We start from the raw sequence: 24,521 nt of genomic DNA on the forward strand, positions 1-24,521 counted from the left end.
GTGTCGACTGGAGCATTTGAGCAATTTGAAATTAAAGCAAACAATGGGCAGGCACTCCCAGGGACCTCTCGCTCACCATATTACACGGAGGACGCTCGTGTGCTCCTGCACATTACTGGCAAGTCATTACGTTTCTCTGGAAACCGAGCGCAGGAGCACGCTCACAGAAGTCAGTGATGCAAGCAGCAGCTGAGTGCTTGGAATGGCGTGTGTGAGTGTGTGTGAGCATCCTTGGCAACGGCATGGAGAACTGTCAAAACAAAGCGGACTACTGACATACTGATATGCAGCTACACACAATGTACACCTTCGCAGGGTTTTACATTTTAGGGAGATTTTTGTCGAGTCCGAGACTTAAGGAGTTAACCTTGTGCTTTAATTTCCCTTCATAATAATAAAACTGATGTTGATTCAGTAATGATTTAAGGTGAAGCACTTAAAACTAAATTAAACCATACATTTGAAACTGATTTAGCTGTTTCAAATGAATAGTTTGATTTAGTTTACAGCAGAATACAAACATACACATTTACTGAAAGGAGAAAAAAAAAAGAAAATTAAAGGAATAACTTTATATTTTTTCCCCTGGCAGCCAAGGCAATGTGGTGGGTGCGGTTGCCCTGCAGTGTCAAAAACTTCTGAAACAGAATTAAAAAAAATAAATAAATAAAATAACTTAATAATTGCATTTATAAATGTAAATAAAACTGTTTAAATTTACAACCTGTTTATCAGCTCGGGTGGAGAATTCTAGCTAGTCGCCACTAAACGTTTCCCCGGTGTGGAACACAAAGGCAAATTTTTTTTTAGCCACCCTTCAAATTAGGAAGGGGAAGAAAACAAGCCGTTGGTAAAAGGCAGGATTGTGCTGATTCTCGTAAGTCTACAAATGGCTGCAAAAACAGAGCCACTCACGTAAACATTTCAATATTTACAGTCGGAGCCAAAACTTAAAACTGTCACAGTAACCCGGACAAACGAGGCAGGAAGAGGACCAGAGTTTATCTGGCTGCAACTGACAGTGGGGGAGGGTGAAAACGGATAGTACAGGGAAATACACAAAATGATTTAAATGGGCAACTTTTAGCATATATTCAATAAACACCTCAACTGATATAATGTGGGTGAGAACAACTTGGCTCGTAATAAATTATGCCCTATTTTTTATTTTTTTTTTTACTTATTTGCTTACTAATCAATAAAACAATTAGAGTTGGTGAGGTGTGGAGTTAGATCTTTCTTATCAGTTTTGTTACATTAATTTAAGCAAGAAACCATCATTACAAGAGTTTCCACTTGAATAGCCTGTATTAGACTCAATATTAGTTAGATTATCAACTAAAACCATTTTGCATTTGGTTGAAACTTATTCATTCATAGCATTTAATCCAAAGTTTCCTTGATGTAGCAACCCAGCAAAGAGACGAGGCTTTCTAGCCTTTAAGAATAAGTTTTTCCAGGATTCACATAAAACATAGGAGCTGACCTTGCATATCTTTATCATACGTGTAAATGAGTGCAACATTTCAATGGCAAAATAACCACTTAGTTTGAAGTATGTCAATATGCCAACTTTAATTTTAGCAAAAAGTAATCTATTTAAAATCTAACAGCTGGTATGTGCAGCTAGTTTATCTTGGAATGTACTTTGTACAATTTCAATTCGTCTGATCACGAAAAAATTTAGCATAGCAATTTTTTGTCTAAGGTATGTTGCTACAAGTGCAAAGAAACCAAGAATTGCATTTAATTTTTTTTTATATAAAAAATAACAATGACATCTGGTTAGCGCGACAAAAATCACAGGGACGTGATGTTTCACTGCAAGGAAGCAGCAAGAACTGAAGTTGGATCAGATTCTTTACGGTGTGTAACATTTCTCAGATGAATGTTTTTAACCACAACCTAAAGGCAGAACTAATGGATCTGGGGGACACAGTGGGGAAACACGGGAAATGGGATTCCCTCAAACTGCCTTCTCCTATATGCAACATTGTTAAATTAAATCAATCATCAATTTATTCTCTTTAGCTTTTTTTAAAGCAAACCCAATCTCTGATCCTTTGCATAATATTTTTCCTCAGTATTTAACATGTTTGCGCAGCTTCTTGTTACTCTGTTGTTGACTGAGTTTTGCAGAGTGGAGTCTCCTTTCTTCACACGTCCATGTGGGACCAAAAAGGGAAAAAAAAGCAACCGTTACTGACGTCGCTCTAATCACTCACAGTGCGTCGTTACGCATTTCCTGTTCGCTACGAAGTTCCCCCTCTGCTCCACCATCGAGCCCTGACGGCGATGTTTTGGTAAAAACAAAATAGTGCCTCGAAAAGGAACGTAAACACGTCTAAAACATGGCATGTCGGTGGAGTGGCACCTAGAACGGCGCTGCGGATAAAACGACGGTCGTCTTCGACGAAGTTTTTTTTTTTTTTTTTTTTTTTTTTTTTTTTTCTGCGGTCAGTCCTTGTGTTTCCTCCGCATGTCCGCTTTCCTCGTAGATGGTCTGCGGCGAGCGTTGTCTGACAGCGGACGACAAGCTGTTGACGAGTAACATGAAGGAGATGATCGGCGGTTGCTGTGTGTGCTCGGACGAACGCGGCTGGGCGGAAAACCCGCTGGTCTACTGCGACGGCCACGGCTGCAACGTCGCTGTGCACCAAGGTGAGCTGCTAGCCAAGCTTTAGCCGTTAGCCCTCATGCTAGTTAGCGTTGTCTTGTTGAAAGGTTAGCCTCTTCCTCCTCCTCCTCCTCCTGTTCCTCTGCCTGCTTCCCACCAAGGCCGAGCCGAGGTCAGGCTCTACACACGCTGCCGGGCTCCTCGCTGCTTCGGCTCGCCAGCTAACTCAGCCTGCACGCTGATGGGAGCTGACAGCGGCAGCATGAACACGTTTCTGGCTGCGAGCTGTTGCCATTGTTTCCTTGTCAGAAGCTGTTACGAAAGAGGGGAAAGAGGAAGGGATATACTCCTGTAAGGGGATGTACTTCAAATTGAGGCAAGAATACTGGTCTAAAATAAATCAAACCTAGAAAGCAAACACGGCTACGTCCATGTACAGTCCAAACACCAAAACCCTCTGCATGCTGGGTCCCACTACAGCAGCTGAGATGACTCAGATGATGATGTCTAATGTTTACATTAGCAACAGCTAGCCATGTGTCCACTTAGTAAACACAGCCAAAGACAGAAGCTGCTGAACAACTGTAAACGGATCCAAACAGCTGATCAGCGTGTTTTCCTTTTTTTTTGGAAGCTGCTACTGAACTTTTGTTGGCAACTACTTTGTTAGTAATTCAATTCAAAAAGTGGAACTCATGTATTTGTAGATTCATTACACAGAGGGCTGTACTTTGAGTGTTTTTTCTGTTAGTTTTGATTATTATGCCTTACACCAAGTGAAGAATTAGACTGTTACTTTAAAGCAATTTAAAAGTAGATTTTTATGTCATTGCTTTATGGCATGGCCATGTTAGACTTGCTTAAACACGAGGAAGACTCATAATTTGACAGCTATCAAGAAGACTGTCATTGTCCAGAAGAGTGCCGTCTTGTAGATTTGGTATGTGTAGAACGTTGAGTGGAAGGAAAAAGTATGGTAGGGGAAACAGTTGCATGGACAACAGGGTTTAATTAAAGCCCTAAGAATATTGCAAAGCAAAGCCCAAACAAGAGTCCATATGAGATCCATGAGGCATTTCTAAAAGCTGAATGTATCTGAACTTACATTGAAACATGTGAAAAGTTGTGACCTATATTATCATAAATAGATCAATTTTGTTTAAAAACCCTCAGCTTTAGGTAAAATAAACACAGTCTCATTGCACTGTACTTCAAAACCATGACCCATTTATGTCTGTAGCAGGAGTGAAAAAGGAAAAAAAAAACAAAGAATGATACTCTGGGTGTGTTTTATGTGAAATATTGGTTAGGAGTCGCAGTGCCATGACAACAACTTGAACTCATTTACCATCTAAACAGGTTCATCCATGTGTCAATTCAAAGCCTGGGCTTGTTACCAACATCTTAAACAGTAAACATGCTTAAGGCTAAGCATGTTTTTCCCACACCTTGCTGCACGCTGCTGGTGAGCAGGCTGAAAGAAGGCTGCTACATGTTTCCCCTGCTTATAATAAGAAATACAAAGAGCCTTTATTAGGTCTTACTGCTGGTGTCTTTGTATCAAAGCAAAAATAATAATAAATAAATGTAATCGATTGGAAACACAATAGGCAATATGTTGTATTATTTTTGCAGGGGTATAAGTAGCTTTTGCTTTCTGATTTGGATGTTGATCTACATTTTTCTTTTAACTTGATACCATAGACCTGTGGTTTTTTTTGTTTTTGTTTTTTACATCAGGTTGTCACACTATTATGAAAAATGAAAAATTCCAACCATGTCTATTAAAGTAGTCTTACGTAAAGTTAGAAAAGACTAACCTATTAGCTTACTCTGCTCAAAATTTGACAAAATATTGAAGCGCAAAGAAAAACTTCTCCAGTCGAGAGCCTGAGGAAAACTCTTGGCACACAGAAGAAGAAAACGAAAAACACAGATGAAATGTTAAACCACAACACAAAAACCGAAAGGCTTCAAGACACTTGTTATGCTTTACATCTCACTGCTCAGTGTGTTGTCATCTAAAATTGGGATTATATTTTTTGTTGTTTACCTTAAAAAAAGCAAGGATTTGAAAGCCAGTACTTTTTCTGTTAAACATATGCAGTATTTATTTAGCGTGGAGTCTGGTTTCGTTTGCCTAGCAACATAAAAAAAATCTGCCAAGCTTTTAAGTGATTGGATCAGCTGTCCGTGTTCTCAGGATTTTGGATTATAGCTTTTCATTCCAGTGGATTATGGGCTCTGGTCACATCAGAGATAATCTGGAAATGTGTAGGGGTAGGCTATTTAAGATGCTAGTGCAGTATTTAGGGCAGTTGGATCTGTATGTTTACCTGCATTGTTGTGTAAACGCTTATTTGCCAAAAAATGTGGTTTGATTTTGGAAATCTTTTTTTTTTTTTTTTTTTTAGTGAGATTTGCTGAGCTGGGATGGGTGTTTATAGCAGCATTGGAAGTGTTCATCCAGAGCAATAATTGTAGCCAAACTGCTGATTTAATGAGAGCTGGACATTTTTGCCCCCTGACCTTCAATATTTGTTTAAAAATTAAACATTTACCCTGAAAGCTGCTACGTGAGCTTTTAATTATTCAGTGACTATATGTATAGGAACGTTTAGAAGGAGGTTAAAATAAAGCACACAGGGTAAATACACTGACAGACTAGTTTTACCGTTTATAGTAATAATAATTGTAAATGTTTTTCTTGTAATGATGTCTGATTACTTCTGCCTCTCTTCAGCCTGCTATGGAATTGTTCAGGTGCCGACTGGTCCATGGTTCTGCAGAAAGTGTGAATCCCAGGAGAGAGCGGCCCGTGTGGTGAGTTCTTTACTTCTTCTTTCCGTTTGTCTTTTTAGGACCTATTTTGGTTGCCTAATCATAAACCAAACATAACATTATACACTGTTTTGACACAGTTTTCCAAAGTTATTAAGAAATGTCTGCGATGAACCTTCGTCATCACAGCTCTTGGTTGGAACCAGAAGTAGCAGCTTTTATCTTAAGATGGTGTCAGGGGGTAGGGTGAGACATATCACTCTATCCTACCACTCTTATCAGTGGGTGTGGCACCGGTTTCTCTCAATAACCATTGGTTTTAAAATTTGTTCTTATTTGCAATCTTTTGCCCAATAAAGTGGCAAAAATGCTCACATGCATTAATCTTCCAGTCATATGTTCTCGAGCACCAGAAAGCTGAAAAATAACTGCAATTTGGAAAGGCTATGGCTAATTTAACATGCAACACTGCACTTAAATACAGCAACGTCCTTTGCTCTTTTATATAACAAAGCCTTCCTGACGTAAATGCACAGCACAATGATTGGTAAAACTAATTGAGATTTGCAGCCTCAGACCTGTGCCTACACGAACTACAGCAAACTTAATAAACTGGAGCAAAGCTTTGAAGAAAAGTTGGCAAAACGTCTTTCGCCATTATAAAACAGGCCTATCTGGTCTTGTTTAAACAACAAGCTTGTTCCTATTAGATTTGACATTAGCTGAGACTGCTGGATGTAGTAATACTCCACATCAGCTGAAACTGGTCAGTTTGCTTCGTTCGGCTTTGTCAAGAGTGGCGGTGACTTGTGAATTTGTTGTCAGTCAGTTCGGCAACAGCATCCATGTTTGTGTGAAAAAGAAAAATGCAGGAAGCACAGATGAGAGAGGGGAGAAAAGAGGCATATATCTGATATTATTATTGCAATATTTACCATTATTGCCTCCATTGCAAAAATTTCTAAACTCACTCAACTGTTGTACCTCTTTACTATTGTAGTTCTCGATTTGGACCATACGGGCAGTTGCCCAGGGTGGCATTAGAATGGGCAGAACACACAAATGCTAGATCGAAAAATATGTAACATATCAGTCACTTGCGCATTGACGAAGTTTGCTATTGTTTTCATGCATGTGCAGTCTATACGGAGTTGGGAAGCATTGCTGTAACAAGTTGATACACAAGTATCAACTTTTTAGTTTTATAATAAGGACAAAATGTAGCAAATTCACCCAGAGCTGTTGGCTGTATGCTTCCTAATTGTAAATATTTGTAAAGTACACACTGTATGTTGCTAAATAAACCATAACATTTTTCAGCAAACCACAAGATTTCTAATTGCCACCTCTGCTACCATTTCAAAAGCAGCATTTCAATGGAAGATTTGTTGAGGGGAGATTAAGGACATTTAGGGCATTTATATGTTTTAAGGGGATTTATGAAGCAACCATAAAGTTAGTTAATGTCACTTTGGGTTTGGGATTTGTGACAAAGTATAGCTGGGAATGAGCTGACTCATCAGAAGCAAAGCAGAAAGCTGATTGGCTGAAAACTCCCCTGTGCTTATAGTCCCTCTGAGGGATAACGGACCTCAGCTGGCCGATGAAATCAGGGTGTTTTCCTTAAACGTTGCTGGCCGAACACCCCACAGTTGGTGCCTGTCCAGCTCAAATCCTAAAACACTTCCGTACTCTTGTGTTGACTTGTTGTTCCTGACCCATTTTTTTCTCCCCCGCTTTTTCTCCCCCCCGACAGAGATGTGAGCTCTGTCCCCACAAAGATGGAGCCCTCAAGAGGACAGACAACGGAGGTAGATCCGATCCCACACGCTCCCATGTTGTCATTATTTACACGTCGCCGGCATGTTGATGGACCGTTAGCCGACTGAGAGAGTTATGTTGCTGTTTGTTGTGTGGGTGTGTGTGTGCGCACACTGTTTTCACCGGTCTGTTCTTTAGGAGTGTTTGAGTGTGTGTGTGTGTATGTTTATGAGGGGGCGGGCCGGCATGAGTATAGTGCACGGCCTGTGAGGAGTCTCCCCTTTGGGGTTCATGGAGAGGTCATCTTGGTGGAGACTGTAAATATTCTCTGTGCATGTAAGTGTGTGTGTGTGTGTGTGTGTGTGTGTGAGTGAGAAGCAGTCAGAGAGAGGCACAGCTGTGGGATTGTGTCCAGGCCTGCAGGGAGGCATGGGGACAACACTAACACACACCGTTTTACTACTTTCTCTTTTATTTTACCCTTCTCATGACCCCTCTCTGTCTCTTCTCTCCTTCCTCACCAAACCCTTTCCCTCGTTTCTTCCGGCTCTTGTCGGCCCCTCCTCGCTTGTTAGTGTGTTTATTTGTTCTTTCAGGTGGGACAGTATTAAGGCAGAGGAGAGGAATTTGGCCTCTTTAGCTGCATTTCTATTACAACTGTATGCAAAACTTGGTCAATATTCCTGTAGTGCCAGAAAAAAGACACAATTTTGGGTAAATTAAATCACACATGAATAAGTGATTCAAAGTTATCCGTTCTACCACTTTCTTTCGTCTTACTCGCCTTTCCCACCAGCAGTAACACCCAGATGTTGATCACACGATTCGTGTTTTTACGAAATTTCAATACAGCTGAAAAATCACCTCACCCGAACGTGAGAACCTTTTATCAAAATCCGTAAATTTTCTCAAAATTTATGTTTCCATTAAGTTAATTTATTTTTGTAATGTCGATTTGCGCAATTATGTGATCAATGGAAACGCAGCTATTGACTTGGGTCGCATTCATTTGCATGTTGATTAGAGCAGAGCAATGCTGAAATGTCATGGAGTTGGTTGCATCAGACACGTCTGTAGAACACAGTGGAGAAAAAAAAGTTCAAACGTGAGGCAGCAGATTGAAAGCGTAGCTCCTGATTAAACAACTGTAGTCTGGAAACCAAATTAAAGCTCGTTTTCTTGGCGTCTTGAGCTAAGATGAACTAAATAGCAGAAAAGGTCAATGCCTAAACTGAGGAACACTGTTGCTTTTATAGGCCTGTTTTATAGAGCTCTTCCAGATTCTTGGAGGGTCTTCCAAACAACAACATGCCCACATTTCACACCCGCTCCACCCTGCCGTCCCGCCCCCCTGGCCTTCTACCCCAGTCCCACTCAGCAGGTCAAAGGCAGGTCATGGGTTCAACTGTAAGTTTAAGCCTGTATTTGTTTCAGCTGTAGATGGGAGGGGGAACAGACACCTCCAGTGTGGCTGCAGAGACTCCCACCTCCATTTGACCTGCTGGTAACCTCGCCCAACTCCTCCTCAACTTATCGTCAATTTTGTTGCCCCTGCGACCGTGCCCTGCTGTCACTCTGCAGCCCTGCAGTTTGTCTTTGTTGACGGGGCAGCTGTGTGTGTGTGTGTGTATGTGTGTGTGTTTTAGAAGTCAACGAACAGATGCTTTAGAACACAGGCAAATAAATTAAAGTGGTTGACAATTTCAACTTTTTTTATTTTTACCTTTTTAATGACAGATAAAAATAGAAAGTTTTTTGTACGGAGAAACACTAAAATACTATTTTTTTGTGCTGATTTTTGTTACATTTCACTAAATGAGACTCTATATTTAATAACCTTAAGAAAAAATGTGCTAGTATTGCAGTTAAACAAAAAACAGTTCCTACTGCTACTAAAATAGTTATTTAAGGACATATCTAAAACAGTTTCTATTGTTAATTAAATATTGATAATATTGATAAGTAGACACCCACACACAAAGAATTAAAAGATTCAGTGGAACAGTCCCAGTTTATAAATAACAAATTCTTTAAGCTAACTATGTTTTAAATATTAAGGATTAAATTTTACTTCAGTTCTGAAAACAAGATTATATTTAGAGTGTATTTCAGACAGATTATTTCAACACATGTTGTGTTGGAAGGCTTGACTAAAATGTAGGAAAAAAGACTTGTTTAATTTGGTAGCAGTTCAAGAGTTTGTAAGTAAAAAATTCTTAATGTTCAGGATGTTATTGGCGATACTTCAATTAATGGGCCAATTTTCCACTGTCGACTCTCATGTGCACTGTAAGTCAAATACAAAAAAAAATATGATCATGTTTTTCTTCTTATTCAGTGCTTCAACTGAGTGCATGATGTTCTTTGATGCACATTTTTAATAATAAAAAAAAAAAAGAGCTCAGACCTCTAAGAAAACCTAAAATTGGTTTCAGCAAGGAAAAGCTTGATCAGTTCATCTCTTGTTTCTCTGGTTTACAACGAATTTAACTGAGAGCTTGTAAAAAATAAAAACGCTTCTATGGTTTCTATGCTGTGGTTTTCAGAAGAGCCAGAGAATAATGTGTATTTCTTTACTGTCCATTTGTTGGCTTGGTTTTTCCTCTCTGAAAAGTTAAGTCTTTGTTGGGCTCATAGAAGTCACTACACTTCCTGCATATTTATTTCCTCCTACTAAGTTCTTTAAGCTTTAAATTCACAAGTTACAAGGAATGGATGAAATAAATCCTATATATATATATATATATATATATATATATATATATATATATATATATATATATATATATATATATATATATATATATATAAACAGGCGTATGTTTATTTGTGGGTGTTTTCAGGCTGGGCCCACGTGGTTTGTGCCCTGTACATCCCTGAAGTGGAGTTCGCTAACGTTTCAACCATGGAGCCAATAGTTCTACAGTCTGTCCCCCATGAACGCTACAACAAGGTAGAGATGCCACAGAAAACGTGCAAAGTTTCAAACGTGAAAATTTAAGTTTTTCTTTTCCTACAATAAGCTTCGGTGACTCTGTGTGCAGACATGTTACATCTGTGAAGAGCAGGGCAGAGAGAGTAAAGCCGCCACTGGAGCCTGCATGACCTGCAACAAACACGGCTGCAGACAGGCCTTCCATGTGACATGGTGAGGCTTGCGTGGGAGCCAACTCATCGGCCACCAGCGTTTTGTGTGCTAACCTTTATGACATGCAGAGCTAAGGAAATGTCATGGGAATTTAGTTTTTTTTGGGGTTTTTTAATACAATTCCAGCAGCTCAACTGCTTAAAAGCACAAGAAAAAATTTTGCAAAAACCATAAAGTTTCCTGTCTGTTAGTTTAGTCAACATGAGTTTTGCATACATTTTCTAATATTACCTAAAATATGTAAAGTTTTGGGGATATAGTGCATTTACTAACGCCAAACCCTATTTTTAAATTTTTTAAAATCTATTTCATCTTCTGCCTCCACAGTGCCCAGTTTGCAGGACTATTATGTGAAGAACAAGGCTCTGATGCAGATAACGTCAAGTATTGTGGATACTGCAAATACCATCACAGCAAACTGGTAGGTGCCCCAATATAATGATTGCATGCCTTTTATTATACACTAACACACAATTTCACACCACATTGGATTTAAAATTCCCCTCGACTTAAACGGTTGGTCTAGATCAGCAGTCATCCACTTATGTATACATTCAGCCATTAATAACGAGTGTAAAGTATTCTTTTTCTTTCTTTAATTCAAAGTAGACTTCTGTGGAGAGCAGTGTAGTAGATTACCTTCTGAGAGACTCAGTTTTGATGAGCACACATCTTTTTTTTTTTTTCCCACTTAAAGCTCAGGATAATTAAGCCGAAGTCAAATTCTGTGGCAAAGAGTTTTCCTTTGTTACAGAAACCAACCTCATTAATTTCATATTTCTTCTTACAAATGTGCTTTTCTCGTACGTATTTCTCTTGGTTACAAGGAAGACAGTCGGCTGAAAAAGGGAAAGGTCATGGTGTGAAATCTGAAGGAGTGCTGCCTATCTTGCGTAATTATGGTAGTGTTTACTTGAAATGCTAGTGCAGACTTCAGGCCAGCTACACGTGACAATATTCTGGCTAATTAACCTGCTAAAATCACCTGGCAGTGATCTCTAAAAAGGCCAAATAACAGGACGTGATTATATCTCAGCATGTGTATTTAAAAAAATTCTACTAAATTAACCAGGATTCCACCGCTGCGTACATCTGTAAAAAAAACAACAAATCTTTGACTTTGAATTTTCTCAGTTCTTGTGAATTATACTCTTATTTCTTCTTTGTTGAGCTGATAAAGCAACTTTTCAAAAAGTTGTTGCCCTGAATTAATTTCAAATAGTGATCATCAACACTTGCACTTGTGCTCTCTCAGTCCCCATGTGTGCTGATGTATCGAAAGCAGCACACATGTTGATTTGTGTTTTTTCTTTTTGTTCTTACTTTTTTTGCTTCCATTTCTCTTCTGTCCTTGCTTTAACACTGCTCTGTTCTGTTTAAAACCATGTTTTTCGTTATCTTCTCCAGACATTCTTGTGCTTCCTATCTCTGGTCTCTCCAATACTTTTACTGTGCTTCACAGAATCCATCATGGCACTCCTTTTTTTCTTTCTTTCTTCCTAATATGGTTTCAATTCATCTGTCCCTCTCCACCTGCCATTGTTCCTCCCTTCCTCCCTCTATTCCCTATCTATTATTATACTACTCCCCATAATTTACATATGTTGAAAAATACTCACCTTGGTTTTACGTTCCAGGCTCGAATAGTCCTTTTTGGTGAAACTTAACGCATTTTAAAATTTGAAAGCGATTTATCATTACCTTACATTTCACCAGCCTTCACAATCTGCAAATTATTGGCTCCTTTTGCACGATCACAGCCGTATGTAATCTCTGTTTTAGAACATCTGTTCATTGTCAGACTGAATGCAGTCCCAAAGTAATAAGAATAGGCAAATATACCAACAGAAAATAGACAACAAAATTCAACACTTGTTTGCCGTTCGCACATGGACTGAAAAGCTCAACTGTTGTGTTTGTCTCACTCTCACCGCCCTGGTCACACATGTCTGCTAAGCATCGGTTGGGGGCAGGGAGTCGAGTGTCTCTGACAACGAAGAGGCTGTACAGCTCTGATTTGCGGAGCGATGGTTGAATAGAGTTGAGGCTGCTGTGCACAAACACGTCCATACAGGCGTCATTTTCCAGTGTTAACAAATGTTGATGGAAAGACTCATGCTGGCACATTGATTACATTGATCGTATATGATTTGCTTTGGATGCTGGGGTATAATGTCATTACGATTGGACTGCCTGGATGACAGGAATGTACGTGGGGGAATTAATGAAAAACCCAAAACACAACGCTGTCAACAGAATGGGTTTCATAAGATGGCTCTTGATGGATATTTACGCCATGTTAGTAACATATGGTGTTTGACTGGATGTGGTCTGTAAACCTAATTTCAAATTATGATTAACTAGCTCTTAGGTACAGTGAATTCAATTACGAGTAATTTTGCTCCTGTTTCTTGATATTAAAAATGCACATATAGATGCACCACCTTTCATGTTCTCCTGGCCTGGGGAGATCTGGGAAGCAGTTGTTTTTGGGCATGTTTTTGGCCAGGCTTTGTCGCAAAACATTTGAAACTAGTCTTTGGACAAGATCCAAGAACGGTTCAAGTCAGTTCTCTCAGTTGTACTGTGTAAATAGATTCTGGTGTCTTGATGCCATTTCTTGCATTAATTGGTTTATCCTGTGACTCTATTTTGAGCAAGAAATCCCCCCCAAAACAATGAAACTCAACATAACAATATTCTGAAACTTACATCTTGCACCTCAATCCAAAAAAAAGAAAAGAAAGAAGAATACAAACTTTTTTGCTTTTGGTAATCTTTGGCCTGAAAATGTAATTTTTTTGCCATATGAACGCCTACTATTTTTTCACCAACAGGAACCTGACACATGGCAATTTTTAAGCTAAAAAATATTGTTTCCTTTGCCTGATTTTGTCATTTTTGTCCATAATTTAAGTCAAATTCTTTTAGTTTATTCTCATTTTTTTCCTTCCGATCTCAATTTTTTAAAATCAACATTTAGGCTTTTTTTTCTCTGTGGAGTTCTATCCAGTAACTTGGAGTCCTCTTTACTTTTTAGCGAAGGAGCAGGGGCCGTGGTAGTAGGTCTCAAAGCTTAAGTGACTCTTCCTCACAGTCTATGGATAGACCCACAGAGCAGGACAAGAAGGTAAGCCCTGTGACCTTACCACCCCTATGCCTCCCACCCACGACTGTGACTCTTTCAGAAACATACACCGGTCTCACATTGTGGAGGGACAGGAGAAGGCACATTCACTGGGAGTGAGACGTAATCTGTTTCTCTTGTTTGAAGGCTTTTTTTTTTTGTGTAATCTGTGTCTTGTTAAGGCCTTTTTACACCACAACAATAAAAATCCACCAGTGTGCGGATGTGCTTTGCACTTTCTTTAGTGGTACATTAACAGCTCAGTGCACTTACCCAATATAAATAATGGAACTTGAGTCTCTTTCTATTTTGGTAATTCATGGAATTAGTTGTTACTTTATAAAAGGTAGCGCTACATCTATTAGAATAGAATAGAAAAGAAAGAAAATACTCTATATCTTCCCACAGTGGGTAAATTGTGGTGCAACAGCAGCAAAGTGGCACACAATTAAAGCATGTATAAAACATGCCTATACACAAAGGCATAAATATAAAATATAGACAGAAAGCAGAGTTGATATACTGTACTGTGAGGGAAAAAGTACAACACAAAATACTGTGCAGTTTTTAAAAATAATATACTCCGATCAAAAGTAATGTGCAAATAAGTAGGATCATTTAAAAAATGTACAAAATGTGCATTTGTGCATTAAATTTACAATATGAATGAGTATGGTTTCCACAATTAAACCTTACTTATGATGCTGGCCTTCATTTGGCTGTAACAGAGAAGATCTCGCCAAGCAGAAAACAACTTGCTCTCACTACAACACAAAGTAGCAAATTCAGCTGCACATCAAGATCTGGATGTGCTGTGCTCTTTGCAGAGTAGCTCACTTCTCCCAATGTGCGATAAGCGCGCACAACTCCAGATTGTGCATGTATTCTGATGGCTGTGAGACCTGGGGAAGTTACATTTTTCAGACTGCAGTTTAAATGTAAAATGTATTTGTCACAATGGCGACGTGAGGATTAGGCATCGTGTCTTGCAGTTACCAGGCACAAGGTGGTAAAAGTTTGAGGAGCAGCTTAGGGGAAGTTTGTTTATTAAAAAAATTTGAAATAGCTGCAGTAACAGAAAAGAAGCTATGGGCTTCAAAGCTCAGGTCAGATTAATCATTTCAAAACAACTTTTTTTATAGAGCTGTAAAATATAATGAATTGCCGTTGTCATCAGAACAGCAATGTGTGCAGCATTACAAGTAGACAACTCTCTAATTTGATGCAATATTTGTTTTTGGTACTGTACGATACTACAGCTGCCATACATGTGACTTATGCATGCATACGTAGTCATATTCAATAAATTACCCTCTTATTTGTCAGATTAAAAGTACCTTTTGAAATTAACTACCTTTAAGAAGGTATTCCGTAAACCCACATTTCTCCTTTTAAAAATATTTTCTTTTATTGGTGTGATGCAATATTCTAATTTTAAATTAGAATATTTAAAACTACATATTCTAATCCTGAAAATGTTATTACAGCTAATGAAATTTTCCACTTTCATTAGCTGTAAGTGGAAAATGGTCATAATTTACAGAAAGGCTTTCAAGTATCCACCGTTTTGCAATGATTCTATATCGTGTTAGTGATGATGTTCTTGAAATAAATGAACTATTGTACTATTATTTAATAATAGTCTAATTAAATAAATGGTTTTTTGACCTCTTGGATGGATTTCTACTGTTATCTAGCCTCAAACTTGATGTATGATTTTTAGTGGCTGACATGCTAAAACTCCTAATGTGTTGCAGTGACATTGTGATTGAGGATTGGAATCGTAAAATAAATGTAGTTAATATCATTATTTAGGAGCAGTGTCACATTTCCAGATTTTCTTGCTGTCACAAACCCATAATTTTATACATTTTTGTGCATGAGGGCACAGAGGCCTGGGTAAAATCTTTAGTCAATATGAGACAAAATGTAATGCATTGTGACGCATATTAAGCTTATAATTTTAAGCTTAATATGACTCATCATGTCTAGTGTGAATTTGGCCTAACAGACTGGAGAGAACCCAGACTCATCTTTCCCCGTTCATGGAAAAAACACCTCTGGGATTTGAACTCTGACTCAAGAGTATAAGTAAAGTTGTTAGTGTTTAACTTATTAAAAAAAAACACACACACTCGCATCACAACTGGCCTCTTTAATGCAACTGTGGAGTTGTTTGTTCACTGCCTCTGGTTTTCATCACCAAACTTTCCAACAAGTTTAATTTGAAGAATCCATCCTCATTCGCTGGGTAGCAACTACAGGGACGAGGGTTGAAGACACGGGTTTTAAATTATGAGAAGTTTCCACTGCTTCCTTTCGAGTTCGATTCGTCAACATGAGGATTTTATAAAATGATCAAAGGACCGTGCTCACACAAAACACCCAAGGACAAACACTTCACAGGCTCTGACACTCAAAGAAGGAGCTTATTGTTTAGACGTGTGCCAGCGTGAGAGCGTATTTTAGCCAAGGCCATATTGGAACAAGCTGTAGATATCATTTTGTTCGGTGAAACGGCAGGGATCTCACCTACAGTCCATTTCTGCTGTGGACTGCATTTTTTACTCCCCTTACTACCACAGAAGTTGGAGCTGCCAAAATCATTTTTACAACCCTCTCATTGCCCAAAGTTGCACTGACACAGATTTAGGAAACTTTCTCCTGTAGAGGTTATGAACGAAGGCGCTTGAAGTTGAGCAGTTTCACTACATTAATAATAAGTCCTGCACCAAATTGACATTTCAAACTGAAAATCAAACCTTTTCTCTAAATATTGTTCAGATTTTTTTTTTCTTTTTTTCTTATATCTGGTGATATTTGAACCTGTTGGGAGAAATAGCAAATAGAAGGTGTGATTCCTTGAGCTCATTTTTGCGTTTTGTTTATCAGTTTGACAGAAAAATATGGAATAATACTCGATTATGAACTGGAAACGGGCCAGATAGGTTTTTGTTCTCAGTGGTTTTCACCAGTCCAACTACAGGATGAATGTGTGTGAATCAAAGTTGTTTCAGTTCATCTCGCTGCTCTTGTTTTTTTTTTTTTTGTTTTTTTTTGGTAATTCTCCCTGAGCATTTTGGGAGCATTAAGAGTATCCCCCTCTCTTTCTGCTCAGACTCATGAGCACATACACACCCTATCGCATTTCTTGGGTCAGGGATCAGTCGGGTGAGATTTGTGTGTGCGTGTTTGTCTGTCTGTCTGTCTGCACATGCATCTGTAATGCACTTTGGAGCCTCAGATGTGTGCCCACCTCATGTTAGAGCCTGCAGTCAACCTACAGCAGGGGCTTTGAGATCCCCCACACCGGCTGCTCCGAAAGACCCGCAGGAAACGCACACATCCATACATACATACACAATGACTGGTCAGAGATCCTGGAGGAAGCGGCACAGGGGAATTCCTGCCAGACCAAGGCGGATTATTTTCTCCTTCACTTCCTGTTCCTCTCTTTCTATCCGTCTTCCTTTGCTTCTCCTTCTCGGTCTGACCTCCACCTCATGTGCCCTCTCGTCCTCTTGAGGCCATTGATTTGAACCGGGAAATATCTCGATATCTCAAATACAGCTTCAGTCTGAATCTGAAGGTGAAAGCTTCACCTTTCTAGCCTAAAAAGAACGTTTTTATGCATAACAGCATATTAGAGTTTAATAGTTTTGTTTTTTCTTAAATATAAGTGTTGCATAAAAAAAAATTGTCTCAGTTTAAACATGTTGGATTTAAAGTTTTCTCTTTACTGGATTTCTTATCCCTTTCAAATGTAAAAAATCCAAACATATAGTAGAAAGATATAAGGTCACGTTGGTAAATTTAGATTCTAATTAAATGCACTGAAATCAAATCTAAAAGTTATATGAAGTCATTGTTTGCTTTGTTTCCATTTTTCTGTGATGTACATTATAATCTCGAAGCTCGTGGTTTTGGAGCGTTAGTCATTACAACATAGTCAAACAGCAGTACAAGTAAAACTGCAAATATTTTACAATCAGGTTTGTGTGCAGATTATAACACAAATATCAATGTAAAAAAAATAAAATAAAAATCTGAGCTCCTCATTAAATGTTTCAAAGCTAAAAGCTCCCACCATTTTTAAGTCCTTTAAAGCATCAACATGCATTTTAATGCACTTTGTTGAGATAAAAATACTACCACTAACAATATGCTTGGAGTCCTTTTATTGTCTGTTGAAGTCAAAACTTTTATCAAAAAAACCTATTGTACATTTTTTCCCATTTATGCTTTATAGTCCTTAAACAATCCAAGCTGATCGGTGCATTTCTAGTGATCAGGGGGCTTTCTGCTCATTTTTTAATAGGACTGCAAATCGCTTCACAAAAGCCTTTTCAATGTCACAAGCGAGCTTTCTGTTTCTGAAACCAGCATGACCATTTAGGAGACACGGATGCTTTTAAAACGCTTTATTCAAATGACATGTTTTAAGAGTAACCGGATGCAGTTGCCCCTTTGAATTCACCCCACACAGATTCAGAGAGTGAAACGGTCTGGCCGGTGATGGCCAGAGGAGCGCATTCGCTGCTGAAAGCCGTCTTCGCTGTCTGTTTAATCAATTGTCCTGATTGATAAGGCTGTGTCGGAATCACAATGTGTGTGTGTGTTGTGTTTCCCACGGCCGGCGCTGTTGGTTCTCTGAGTGGGTGTGTTACCCGAGCCTCTCCACTCAGCCTCTGTCCATCAACACCTAGCTCTGGAATGTTAATGAAAAACAACAAGGGAATCCTGAAGACTTCAGCTTCCCTCTTTGTTGTCCTAAGATCTTTTTGTTGCAGCGGAGAATTTGGATTCATCTGCCGTCTTTGTAAAAACTCCACTGCGCTTCTGTTTGTTTGCCAGATCCTGTTGCAAAGTTAGGAGGGTAGGCACAGCTCTGTGAGGACTATTTGATAGATTAGGCTTTATTATAATTATTTTTTTAAATAAACATTGAGGAAAATAAACAAGAGATCAATAATACAAATGTAAACTGATCGTCTTTTTGTTGACATTTTTATTTAGCAAATCTTGACTTTTATGACTGTTTCTCTTACTTTTATTCTGTTTTTTTTTATTATTTCTTCTCCAATTATTTTTGTATTTATTCATTTTATTATGGTTTTATTTTTCTGGACAGCACTTTCGGGACTTTTAAGGTGCCTTATAAATAAAATCAGATTGGCGATAAAGAAAAAAAAAATCACATCGGCTAAAAACTTTTCTAAACTGTTAAAATATTACCTTTCTTTGAAGATGTGAAAATGTTAAAATCCTGTAAATATATATTTGTTTTTATAAGGTAATAAATTTTTTTTTACATTTATCATATATTTTTTTAAATATGAGCTGAAATTTGGATTTGTGGCATGTTTTTAAAATAAACAAGCAAAAAAATAATAATTGCCCATGTGAAAAAAAAAAAGTAACACTTTATTATTTACTGGCATCTCTCCCAAAACATATTTCTGCAAAAAGAAACAAGTGGGGTTGATTTAAAAAATAAAGTTAACTTTATCCTGTTGCTCTGTCTTACGACATATAATAATGTCCAAATAAGACAAATCTTGCTAAATGTCAGAAAGTTGTGATTATCAACCCCCCCCCTCCACGATTTTAGACGGGCAAAATTCTTTACGCCACATCAGAACATCCAGATGTGACTCTTAACTCTCGCCCTTCAACATTATCGGAAGCCAGCATGCGGAGGGAACTCAACGAAGCTGCTATTTCCTGACTCAGCTGTGGATGTCTGTTAACCGCCACTCGTGAAGGAAGTCTGGCTAAACTGTCACAAGCCTCCATGCAGTCAGCCTTTCATAAAACCCTGTGAGGAGAGAGAGAGCTGCGTTCAGGGTCTGGGGGGGAAGGGCCCGTTTCTGCTGTTTCATATGTGTCAGAACGTCCCAAACATGCTGAGTCCCTCGCCGCTTCTCGGGATCTTTTGCATATTTTCACCGTGTTCTCCGGACTACGCGCGACTGCACGCGCGCACAGAAGTGTGCATTCGGAGAGCTCGTGCACCTTGTCTGTGTGTACGCATATGCAGAAAGATGTGTGGCGGTGTGGGTCGTGCACGCGAGGTGTAAATGTGCTGGCACCCAGTCGCCACCTTTGGTGCGAGAGGAGGGTGACGGTGTCTGCGTGTGCCGGCGGAGGTGTAAATTGAGCTTTGATGGTCTGAGAGGAACGATATGATTGGCTGAAACAGAAAGACCCTGAGCGATTCAGCAGAAGCCGCTTAGTACTCTCTTCTCTGTACAGCAGCATGTTAAACACCCCTTTTTATCTGTCCTCCATCACTCTCTTTGTTTTTGTGGCTGTCTGGGCTTTAATCTCAGATTGAGCCATTAAAATGCAGCAGCGCCTTTCTTTCTATTATTTCTGTTCTGATAACTTTTATACCTGACCAAATTTTCTGCTCATCCTCCAAAGATTTAATACTTCCTGAATATTTCAATGATAAGAATTTGCGCTAGTGTTCAATATTTATGAACATTTCCTTCACTCATCTGTTTTTTTTTATTTTATTTTTTTTTATATTGTTTTGTTTTTGTTTTTGTTTCCTTACTCTACATGGTCAGAAACACAAGGAGCGAGACAGACACAAACCAAAACACAAGAAAGGCTCCATGGACATGTCGCCCTCTCTCGTTCTTCCAAACATCATGGTCCCCGAAAAGGTGAGAGCATTTTTCATCCGTCCATCCATTCATCTTCCCATCATCCATTTGTCTATCCAGCCATCAGTTTATCAACAGCCCATCTTATCATTTATCCACCATCCAGGCTAGTTTGTGATTTTATAAACAAAAAGGTTGGTGAAGAATATCTGCTCTATATTTATAACAAACTTTAGTAATTTCTTTTAGTTTTTAGTGTCCCAATACAACGTTTTCACTTTCGATGCAAGACCGATGCGACAGCATACATACCTTGATTACTTATTTTGCAGTGTGTAGTGGCTTGATTAAGTGGTAAACTGAGAACAGTGGTCAAGAACAATAAGTATAACTGCTACAAGTTTAACCTTTATTGTGCAGCGCTAGTTGGAGTGCTGTTTTCTTCTTGGTTCTTCAGGGTGTCCTTAAAAATGTCTTAAATTCAAGTATGTAAAATTAAAGCCTTAAAATGCCTTAAATTAATTTAAAAAAATTAAGTTAACCTAAAACTTACTCACAGGTATACAATGTTGCCGTGGCAGGATTCTCTAATCATGTACACATAGTTTTCTTTTCGCTGGACTTTTCTATCAGGCAAACATTTCCAATAAGTTGCGTCTTCATTGCTTTCTGTGATTCCAGAGGTTTGAAATGCCGCTAGCTAGTTGCTTATGTACCCCTGCTCATTAGCTAGCTACCTTTTTTCTTCTATAATAAGTGCAAATTTATCACCAGTCGGCTGGACGATGTTATTTTTTACCACTGGTTCATTTCTGTTGTCAACTGACACGAGGCCAGGTGTACTCTGTGCAAAAAAAAACAAAACAACGGCTTTTAAACTTGACCCTTTGACTATGAAGATTGTAGAGAGATAAATGCAGTGCGAGAAACACAAAGAGTCCCCAGAAATCTTGCGGTTTTTGCTATGCCTGATACGGACATTGACCCAATACATTAGCACAAATCATACGTACTTTTATTACTTATTATGTGGTGTGGATTTTGTTATGCTTGATTGTAACAAAGCAGAATCTCCCAACCATTCCTTATGTTTATAATTTTGTCAGTCTTTAATTTCACTCAAGGTGGCATTAAAAGGTCTTAAAAAGTCCGAGGTTTGACTTGAATCCTGCAGATACCGCACATCTGGGTTTCTTACTCTAGGTTCAGTTTTGTTTTTTGTTGTTGTTGATTTTGGTGCCTTTCATGGTTTTTGCAAGTTTTTGTTGTCCTCACCGTTTCCCCCCCTTGTCTTTCCCTTCTTCCCTCCAACCCCCAGACCTACAACAGCACCGCCTCTGGGGTAGGAGTAACCTCGCTGCCCGCGTCCTCTCAGAAGCGATTAGACGACAACACGGGCCGCTTCACCAACGCCAACTTCCAGGAAGTGTCGTCCGCTCTCTCCGGGGGCGCCTCCAAGGATGGCCTGGCCGCAGACGCGACCAAGGCGGCGGCCGAGGGCAAGAACAAGAAGAACAGCGGCGGCGCTCACACGGTCGGACAGAGGGGCGGCCGCAAGTCTCTCACTTCGTCAGGGAAACCATTACCCTCAGCGGTGGTCACCATGGCTACCTCCTCCACATCTGCCTCCGCTTCCACGGGGCCTTTCCATCAAGGTGAATTAATAGCAGCAAATGTTTCCCTATGTTAATTTTCACACAACTGGGAATTCTCCATGCGGTTAGAAAAGTGGAAACGGGGCGACAAATCATCTGCCGGTAGCGCTCTGTCCAACAAAAAACTGGAACGCAAAGACCTGCAGCTGCAGAGCCCGGGGATGCTAGTAAGACCCAAATAAGCAGGTGATTGGTGTGTTTTGTGGAAGCGCTGTGTCATTGAGTGGATCTCGCTCCAGCAACAGACCCGTGTGTGTGTTTGTGTGTATATGTGTGTGGCTTTGTAATCACTGCTTGGTCTCGACTGGCTCCTGTAATCTGGGGCCCTGTCTGGAAAACACACAAACACAGACACCGTGAGAGGCGGCGGCGTTCATACTGGACTCTTTTGTTTTGTTCTGTTTAACCTTGAAGCTCTCGTCAGCTCAATGTGTGTTTTGTGGTGTAGCTCAGTTTGTTTTTTTTGTTTTTTGGGTTTTTTTTAATCTCTGTCCTTCAGAGACACTTCCTTCCTCTGATAAATGGGAGGACTATATGATCAGGAAGAGCTTATAATTTATGATTGAAGTTATCTCTTTCCTCCCAAAAGAATAAAGTGGAAACCTCCACAGCTGCAGTGCTTGTTTTCTTAGTTGAATTTTTTCTCCTCTCCAGTTTTGTCTGTCCCTCCTTTCCTCTCCATCGTCTCTTCCTCCTTTCTTGTTTCCTCTGTTTGTAATTGTCTCAATTGTCTCACCTGTCTCCCAGGCCTGCTGTTGACCAGTTCCAGCAAGACTCCCGCTGCCCCTTCCTCCTCAGACTTCCTAAGTTTCACCGACCCGTCGCTGCGTCCCGGCAGTGGAACGTCGTTTTCCTCGCCGCCGTCTTTCAGCAGCTGCCTGGTCAAGTCGAGCTCTGAGGGCGGCGCGGCGGAGGGAACCACCCCTCTCTTTGGTTCTCTTATGTCTGCGACTACGACTTCTGCAGGTACTGCAGCTATTTTCCTCATAGAGTGCCTTGCAGAAGTGTTTGTGACCTTTGAACTTTGTCACAACAGATTTTAGCGTTTCACATTTGGATTTCTGATATTGCAATAAGCAATTAATCAGTTAATGGTATGATAGATTAAAAAGAGTTTTGTAACTTCTAAGTCTAAAAAGGGCAATTTTGTTTGCTGAGACTTGATAATCGATTTGATTTATTTTTCAGTTTTGTGTGGTTTTTATTTCCTGTTTTCTTTATTGTTGTTTTTGTTTGTGTTGTACTTTGAATATTTATAATGTCTTTCAGTTCTAATGTTAAGTGTTCTTTACAAATTAAAAGCTTATTAGTCTTTGATTGGACAAACTTGCATTGTTATGCAATTACCATTACTATATTTGAAAATGATCTCAAAACAACAATTATGTTGTTTATCGCAATTATTTCTGGTCCAACTTACCACCCATCACAATTTGTTATGTTGTGATTTTTATATTATCTGTAGTCAATTCTTTAAACTAGTTAATTTGTTATTTACCGAGTGGGTTACTTCTTAAGGCAATGGAAAGCATTGGATTTTAGTGAAGGTCATCAAAATAAGCAACCACATTTGCACGCCACACTTTTTAGATTTATTAGTAGGAATCCTTAAAATCTTGATTTTTTTTTTCTTCCTCTTCTCAATTATGCTCTGCTCTGTTTATCAATCACCTAAAATCCCAACAAAACACAAGTTTTGGTTGTAACGTAAAATACAAGTTACAAGTAATTTCACATCTTTTTGTCGTCCTCCAGCAGTCGGCGGAAAACTGTACGAGAACTCCCACAGTCACGCAGCGAGCGAAACGACGAGCCTCGTCGGATCAACGGGCTACAAACGCTCTCAGCCCGCCGGCAGCGGTCTGGGGATGGGCGCCACAGTCACAGTCGGTGGCGAAGAAGGCATCAAGAAGAAGAAGAAGGGCAACTGGCGAAACCGATTTGGACCCTGCTTTACCACGGACGCGAAGCCCGCCGAGGCAGCGCCGTCTCTGACGCTCCCCACCTCTTCCTCTGCCGCCAGCGCCACCTCCTCCTGCTCCTCCACAGCCTCCACCGCCTCCTCCACATCCTCGACGCTCTCGGGTCGACCAGGCTTGGTTTCCAGCAGCGGATTAGGAGTAGGAATAGGAGGAGAAAGGGGGTTAGGGGTCATGGGCGTCGGCGGTGGCATTCAGAAATCCCCGTCGCTCCTCCGGAACGGGAGTCTGCAAAGCAACAGCAGCTCCACAACCGCTGGCTCAGGTGAGCAACACGCACAAACACACAACGCATCAGAGTTCAGAACCGAATCCGATGTTTGGCAGCTTCAAGCTTACAGATGGTTTGTGTCAACTTAACAACAACTGAGCTGGTTGTCATTTATTTTATTCATTTAAAATGTAAAATGAACAAAAGTTTTGTAGTTGGGAGAATTAAAAAAAAATATATATAGTTTAAGCATCAACCAACCATCCATATTGATACGTCTTGAAACACAAAACAGGCAATGTATATAAAAAATATAATAATGGCAAAGAAAAAAAATATTTTGTTTGTAATTATACAATACTCTGCTGAGTCAATGTGCATCATCATATTTTAATAGAATATTATATTTTAATTCTTAATTCAAGAGTTGGCTTGTTTGCAGAGATGAACTTTTAGATCTTGGCTCCTGATTGTGAGCAACCCTTGTAAAAATTATGGAACGGGAAAGGAGAAAAAAAGTTCTAACATTGGAATTTTATAAGCAACATAAAACAATTGTCTCTGTTTTTGCCTACCTTCCCAACCTTTTTTAAAATTTAAAGCTGAAAGACCATCAAAGGCCTTAATG

At 39.5% G+C, this 24,521-nt stretch overlaps 1 protein-coding gene across 13 annotated transcripts in view; it reads left to right on the forward strand.

The window, feature by feature from the left end:
• Positions 1-24,521, forward strand: part of mllt10 (MLLT10 histone lysine methyltransferase DOT1L cofactor) — a 44,822-nt gene continuing 20,301 nt past the window's right edge. For 3 of the 13 annotated variants that reach the window (XM_044103953.1, XM_044103955.1, XM_044103959.1), the window contains exons 1-10: positions 3-2,661; positions 5,361-5,440; positions 7,155-7,209; positions 10,003-10,112; positions 10,204-10,307; positions 10,635-10,728; positions 20,010-20,108; positions 21,367-21,703; positions 22,451-22,669; positions 23,462-23,947. In XM_044103953.1, the coding sequence (XP_043959888.1) occupies positions 2,499-2,661; positions 5,361-5,440; positions 7,155-7,209; positions 10,003-10,112; positions 10,204-10,307; positions 10,635-10,728; positions 20,010-20,108; positions 21,367-21,703; positions 22,451-22,669; positions 23,462-23,947 (1,747 nt within the window). In that variant the 5' untranslated portion in view covers positions 3-2,498. Of the gene's footprint in view, positions 2,662-5,360; positions 5,441-7,154; positions 7,210-10,002; positions 10,113-10,203; positions 10,308-10,634; positions 10,729-13,347; positions 13,438-20,009; positions 20,109-21,366; positions 21,704-22,450; positions 22,670-23,458; positions 23,948-24,521 lie in introns of all 13 variants that reach the window. The other 10 variants (XM_044103946.1, XM_044103947.1, XM_044103948.1 and 7 more) reach the window with 7 other exon arrangements.

The sequence above is a fragment of the Gambusia affinis genome, linkage group LG21, assembly GCF_019740435.1.
Source record: "Gambusia affinis linkage group LG21, SWU_Gaff_1.0, whole genome shotgun sequence".
In the NCBI taxonomy this organism is placed as follows: Eukaryota; Metazoa; Chordata; class Actinopteri; order Cyprinodontiformes; family Poeciliidae; genus Gambusia; species Gambusia affinis.